This window comes from Cherax quadricarinatus, unplaced genomic scaffold (assembly GCF_038502225.1).
Source record: "Cherax quadricarinatus isolate ZL_2023a unplaced genomic scaffold, ASM3850222v1 Contig4419, whole genome shotgun sequence".
Lineage (NCBI taxonomy): Eukaryota > Metazoa > Arthropoda > Malacostraca > Decapoda > Parastacidae > Cherax > Cherax quadricarinatus.
The window spans coordinates 24,517-32,116 of record NW_027199445.1 but is presented as its reverse complement, the minus strand read 5'-3'; the positions used below and the strand labels follow the sequence as shown (position 1 = coordinate 32,116).

Genomic DNA, 7,600 nt, shown 5'->3' with positions numbered 1-7,600 from the left:
TTAATATATTTATAGATGGGGTTGTAAAAGAGTGTGTAAAGGTAGAAAGTTGAAAGTGAACATAGAAAAGAGTAAGGTGATGAGAGTATCAAATGATTTAGATAAAGAAAAATTGGATATCAAATTGGGGAGGAGGAGTATGGAAGAAGTGAATGTTTTCAGATATTTGGGAGTTGACGTGTCAGCGGATGGATTTATGAAGGATGAGGTTAATCATAGAATTGATGAAGGAAAAAAGGTGAGTGGTGCATTGAGGTATATGTGGAGGCAAAAAATGTTATCTATGGAGGCAAAGAAGGGAATGTATGAAAGTATAGTAGTACCAACACTCTTATATGGGTGTGAAGCTTGGGTTGTAAATGCTGCAGCGAGGAGGCGGTTGGAGGCAGTGGAGATGTCCTGTCTAAGGGCAATGTGTGGTGTAAATATTATGCAGAAAATTCGGAGTGTGGAAATTAGGAGAAGGTGTGGAGTTAATAAAAGTATTAGTCAGAGGGCTGAAGAGGGTTTGTTGAGGTGGTTTGGTCATTTAGAGAGAATGGATCAAAGTAGAATGACATGGAGAGCGTATAAATCTGTAGGGGAAGGAAGGCGGGGTAGGGGTCGTCCTCGAAAAGGTTGGAGGGAGGGGGTAAAGGAGGTGTTGTGGGCGAGGGGTTTGGACTTCCAGCAAGCGTGCGTGAGCGTGTTAGATAGGAGTGAATGGAGACAAATGGTATTTGGGACCTGACGATCTGTTGGAGTGTGAGCAGGGTAATATTTAGTGAAGGGATTCAGGGAAACCGGTTATTTTATATAACCGGACTTGAGTCCTGGAAATGGGAAGTACAATGCCTGCACTCTAAAGGAGGGGTTTGGGATATTGGCAGTTTGGAGAGATATATTGTGTATTTTTATACGTATATACTTCTAAACTGTTGTATTCTGGGCACCTCTGCAAAAACAGTGATTATGTGTGAGTGAGGTGAAAGTGTTGAATGATGATGAAAGTATTTTCTTTTTGGGAATTTTCTTTCTTTTTGGGTCACCCTGCCTCGGTGGGAGACGGCCGACTTGTTGAAAAAAAAAAAAAATTGTGAATTGGTCACATTGGGAGCTGATCGTAAAGCGGGGATCCACTGTATTTTCATGTACAATAGAAAACCTTAAGTTTCGTGATAGCTCTCATTTTTCAATATCCTGCAAATTAAATTTAGTGTATTTCCAATAGAAGTGCTCCTCTTCTACTGTCTGAACCTCACTAGAGTTCGGGTATTCAACAGAGCATGCCTATTGACAAAATTAGGTAAACAAAGGTATTATTTATGAAAAATTATATTAAAAAAATTTGTTTTGGTTTTAAGGTCTGAGAAGCGCAGTCCTATTTTTCCCATATGTTTGTCAGTCCTTAAGTTGTGAAAATCATTGGTAGCACAGTTTTCAAGACCGTAACCCATGCAAATTATGAATATCCACTGTACAGAATGTAGGTGAAAGATCTTATTAATAAAAGTCTTCTTTTGAGACTGGTTATAAATGACCATAATTTTTAAAGGGGTGGACCGGTAAGCCAGCGGAAGGCCTCGGTCAGATGACCAAAAGCTCCAAAGGCGGGTCATCATCTGACTAAGACCCGCGTCAGGAAACATTTGTCCTGTTTCCTGACGAACCTTACCTAACCTAACCTTTGTTACATGTCTTTATTTACCTGAATATTTATTTTTGTCATCTTTACCAGGACGAGCTGGCAGTTTGGCACGTGAATTAGAATCCCCAGTTGAGCCTCAGAAGGCATTAGATCTTCTACTGAAGGAGATGACTCAGTTCTATCGCACGCTTGCTATGTTTGGTACAGATCCTGAACTTATTACGCAAGTGTTCAGACAGGTAAGGCTACTAATGTTGGTGAGTATTATTGTACATTATTATAATGAATTATAAGTTACTTTTACTTTGGCTATTATATTGCATTGGCAAGTCTATGCCTTCTTCAACAGGATCTCTGAGGATATTAAGTATACCTGACTACACTGTTTAATCACTTAAGCAGAATAGTGTATATTCAAAAATTTTTTCACTAATGAGTAAAGGATCCCAATGGAAATAAGTCACTCTGTCTGACTTTTTTGGGTTATCCTAGATTCTCTACACATGTGCTGCTATGTATGATAATCTATGTAACTGTATTTGTGTATACCTGAATAAACTTACTTAGTCCCATTTGTATAAAATGTGAAATTCATTACAGATATTTTACTTCATATGTGCGGGATCTCTAAACAACCTGCTACTACGCAAAGACATGTGTCACTGGTCAAAAGGCATGCAAATTCGCTACAACTTAAGTCACTTGGAGCAGTGGACACGTGACATGCGGCTTCATGAATCTGGGGTTACAGACACACTTGCTCCTATTATCCAGGCTGCTCAACTTCTTCAAGCTCGCAAGACTGATGATGATGTTCACTCCATATGTGACATGTGTGACAAGCTTTCTGTCTCTCAGGTCAGTTTGTTTATCAGATGTTAATTTATCAGTATTGTAAAAACATTTGAATAATTGAGTTTAATACTTTTGTAATACTAGCTTCATCTGGCAGAAAACTTTCAACATAGCACTGTAGTAATACATTATAATTTTTCAATTTAATTTTTATTTTAAAAAATACCTGCTGTGATTTTACAATTCTTTGTAAATTGACATTGTTCATTATGGTTATTTCTACTGGTAAAACCCACAAATATATATTTTCTAGTACAGTATAGTACATCTGTTAAAAAAATATTCATGTTGACAATAGAAGACAGGTTTTTTGTTATTATTCTATTAGTGATGAAACTTTATAACCAGGAATGGTATTAAAATTCTCAGATTTGTGTTTTCATCTTAGGTAATGTTGGTTAACTATTCATGGAAAATATTGTAAATGACGAGTAATATTTCAGAATAAAAAGGTGCTTATCACTCAGGCCATCACTGGATACATCTTTATGACACTAACAAATTATAACTCCCTAACAGATCATCAAGATCCTCAATCTGTACACACCTGCAGACGAGTTTGAAGAGCGTGTTCCCATCACCTTCATTCACAAGATTCAGGCTAAACTTCATGAACGAGCTGAGGGTGAACAGGCTCAGGTAATATACCATTCTCGTTTGTGTGAAAACATTTTTAAATGTATTTTCACAAGCCCAAGTATAAGAGCAAAGCAGCTTAACTTGGAGAAAAGTGCAGCACTTATGGGGTTTTCCTTTAATTTGGGTTTGCTCTGGTAATTAATAGTAAAGTAAGAGTGCTCTGTAATTGTTTAGAAATAATCTGATTAAACAATGGTTGTGAAGTAATGAAGACATACTACAATGTGATTTTGAATCAGTCAAATGGCTCTCACTTCTGTCATTGTATCTTAAAAAGGATTGCACTGTTGTTGTCAGTAAAATAATACAATTGTAACTTAAAAGCTACTACTAAAAATATTTCATTTACAACTTTACAGGCAACTCTACTGATGAACACTAAGTTTGCCTTCCCAGTTCGCTTCCCATTCAACCCATCAAGCATTCATCTAGAGGATATTGAGTTGCCTGATGCTCTTCCTCTTAGCATGTTAAAGAAGGTGTAATTAGTATAAGAAGATAAGGCATTATTGTTTTTAAGTAGAGCAACTAGTGGCAGGCAGCAATAAATTTAGTTTGAGATATTGTGCAGTCTACAGGAGTGTCAGTATTTCAGTCTACAGGAGTGTAAGTCAGTATTTGTGTGTTGCTAATGAACAGCTTAACATCATAAAAAGATGTATAGCTAGGTATCCTTAACAGTAAACTGACAAACCAATGAAGAAAAAGGCAGTGCCAAGAAATTGAAGTAGCCCAACACTTTATTTATACCTAACTGTCATCATCTGAAGTATAAGGTCACAGTTACTGTCAGTCATAATGGAAGCATGCATTTCATAAATTCATGATGTTACTCAGTGACAAATTAGTCTTTCATCATCAACCTGTGAAATACCTCAGTGATTCAGTCTGAATGGTAACTATATTTTTAACCGTTGCCAGCTATGATGCGGTTGGCAAGACTGAATGATAGTTGATAAATTCTGCATGAGAAATGTACCAAAGTTTCAGATAAATGTAGCAGGGTTTCATGTCAACTGGTCTCTTGCTACTTTATGCCTTGAAATTAAATTAACTTTTTAGAAATGAGAAGACTGAATACAAACACAGCAAAAATTAGCTCCTTGTTCCTGATATAAAGGAAGCTGTATTACTAAAGAAATGAATCACATCATGTTTACTTGGCACTCAGCTCTGATATATATCTTACATGAAAATTCTTACTGTCAGGTATTGTTTTAGTGGTATGTTTTTCCATGATAGGGGTATGTAAAGAAATGTGGTATCATGTTGGCCACCATTGGCAAGGCAGCCAAAAGTAGTTATTGTATATAATTACAGTACATTTTACCAGTAATTGATCCTTGTGAAATTCCAGGTAACTAATTGCATTCCTTTCACATTCCAGAACCTATAGATATTACTAAAGTGTAATATATGATTCATAGTGTTAATTATTTATTGTATAGATGTTCAGAGTCTAACTTATGGAGAATATAGTTTACAGTGTTAGATGTACTGTGTGGGTGTTAATGGACACAGTGTCAGTTATATGAAAATGCTAGATTTTCTTTAATATATATATATATAATTTGTTGAGAATATGGCTATGTACAGTATGTGAATTTAATTTGTATGACTTTCTTTATTTCAAGATTTTAAGAGATAGTATTGTACCTAAGTGTTCTATCAGCACATTCCATGGCAATTTCTTACCAGTTCAATTAAGTAAATATACATATTTATACAGGCATGTATATTGTATACTAAATACAGTGAAAAACCCGACTTCTGATGTTCCGAGTTACAATGTTTTGCACTTAAGACATTGGCATTTTGGAACCAATGGTGGGACTAACATTTTCTTAAGGATAAATTATAAATATTTTTTTCTTCAGTCTCTCACACACATTCACTTTCACACACGCACGTGCTCGCACGCACATGGACGTGCGCACATGTGCACACGTGTACACACATGCACACTCACATGTGCACACATGCACACACATGTGCACACTCACATGTGCACACATGCACACACATGTGCACACTCACATGTGCACACACTTGCACACATGCACATGCATTTGCGCACACACACATACATACATAAATACACACACACACACAAAATCACTCTCTCTGACTAACATGTATTCATTAACTAAACAATGGTTAATACTCTTTGTAAGTGAAGAAAAACAGTACTGAATGTTAGAGTAAAAATTCTCTGGAAAAATTAATGATATTAGGTCTGAAAAAATTAAAGAGCTGTGGGTTGCATTAGTTAGTTTTATGTTGTTTCTTATGGGAAATGTGGTTCCAAGTAAGACATTCAACTCAAGATGAATTGTTGGCAGCTTGTCAACATCATAAGTTGGGGTTCTACTGTAGTCCTTTCACAATAGACAAAATGCTGTGTCTGAAGTTTTTGTGCATCTTTTTGGGCACTTGTTAAAAGTTGATGGAACTTGCTTATCACTATTTTTTTCATGCTAAAATGGGGGCAATCATTCCTTGATAAGGCACAGCCTATGTTAGATCTAATATCTGACTATCTCACATTCCACACATTTTAAGTCACAAAGCAAGGGGGATTATTGTAGGGAAAATACTTCATTCATTCAGTTAAGTGTTAGGTTTGCTCTTTTTTTTTTCAACTGGGCAATTTACGTACTTTCATTTATTGGAAGCTAAGTATTATTTGTAAATACACTTTTGCAAATTTGTTTCGTGACTAAAATTTAAGTCCAACCCAGTGTTATTGCATGGCCATAACTAATTAGTGATTACTTTCTAAGACTTAGTCAAATTTTCTTTGTAATGCAAGGCAAGTAATAAAAATGAAAAAATTTAATTTCTTGTGATAAAATATATATATATATTTTCTTTTTTTTGCAGACTTGCCACATAAATGGTATTAACGAAAACATAGACTGCAAGTTACAAGCCAGGTACTTAGTCTATGATTATCCAAGCTTGGGTGCTATATTTGATTTGTGTGTACTATGTAGGGAAATAAGTAACATATTTATTTATTAGCAATAATATGTAAGCTTATAGTTACCATGCAGAACATAGTACATCTTATATATACATTTCTGCCCCCAAATCTTACATAACTGGCATTGTTTTTTAAGCACAGAGAGTACCTAGAAGGCAATGATTAGTACCTCCCCATCCACACACAATTTAACAGAAAAGTTATTTAATTATTTTTCTTTGTCTCTCTAGTGATTATAATCTATTTTTTATTATATTGCTTCCCTCTACATTACAGTAGTAAATACTTACTGTTATATTTTGTTAATAGTGTGTAATAATTACTGAATTAAATGCAAGTGATTATTCAAAATGTTTTGCAATACAGTATTTAATTTTTGTGCTTAAAAATATTTAAAAATTTTAAAGTCAATATTAAAATTTAATTTTAAATTCAGTATGAGAAAAGACAGAGGGTGATTTTTCACTGTACACTGCCTCAAACCAAAGGTTGAAGTTGTAGCAGTGCTATATTAACTGTATTGCCTTATTAAAAATGTTAATTGGAAATGAATAAATACAGACAAGTTGTAAATTATTCCTTATATCCCTGGTTTAGAAAACTTAGAAATAATAAGAAAGATTTATATCTTTACTGGATTTTTTTTATTGAAATATGCAAGTAATACTACATATTCTATTGCTTTGGTGTAGGTATGTAGCCTGTTGGATATGCAAGCCCCACCCCTCAAGGAAGGGTCCTTGATGCTGGTGAGGGGCTCTTGATCTAGGGAACTGGATCTGTGCTCCAGTTTCCTGAATTAACCCTGAATACCTTCCATCCCCCCACAGGCGCTGTATAATCCTACGGTTTTAGCGCTCCCCCCTTGATTATAATAATAATATGCAAGCCCCTAGCACCCAACCTCCTTTATTCACTCCCATCCTTTCCTAGGATAACTCCTACCCTTCCTTCCCTCCACCCCAGAGTTATATACTGTCCTAGTTATCTTATTATTCTCCATTTCTTCTAAATGTCCAAACTACCTTTATAGCTCTTCTCAGCACTCTGAATAATACTTTTGATAACTACATCTAATCTCTAAACCAAATATTCTGCATAATATTTACAGCACACATTGTCCTCAAACACATTGCTACTGCCTCCAGTCTCCTCCTCACTGCCACATTCAAAACCTATACTTCACAACATTGTTAGTGCCATTGTATTATGGTACATTCCCCTTTTTGCCTTCATGGATAAAGTTCTCTATAGATTCCTCAATAAACCACCCATTGTTTTTCCTCTTGTCAGTTCTATGGTTCACCTCATCTCATAGAATTATCTGCTGACAAGTTCACTCCCAGATCACTGATTATGTTTATTTCCTCCATACTCCCTCCAATCTGATATCCACACTCATTACTTTTATTTTTTTTTTATGCTCAGTAGGCTTATTCCTCTATAATTCTTACACTTTTATCCCCTTTTTCCTTATACAAAAGTACTATGCA

General features: G+C 35.3%; 1 protein-coding gene across 1 annotated transcript; it reads left to right on the top strand.

The window, feature by feature from the left end:
- Nucleotides 1-1,717: 1,717 nt before the first annotated feature.
- On the top strand, nt 1,718-6,680 carry LOC138851012 (unconventional myosin-Va-like; the record flags this gene model as incomplete). Its single annotated transcript, XM_070081823.1, is given in 4 exon segments — nt 1,718-1,866; nt 2,228-2,485; nt 3,002-3,121; nt 3,481-6,680. Coding segments are annotated over 4 exon segments (653 nt in total), but the record flags the coding sequence as incomplete, so codon positions are not given.
- Nucleotides 6,681-7,600: the final 920 nt, after the last annotated feature.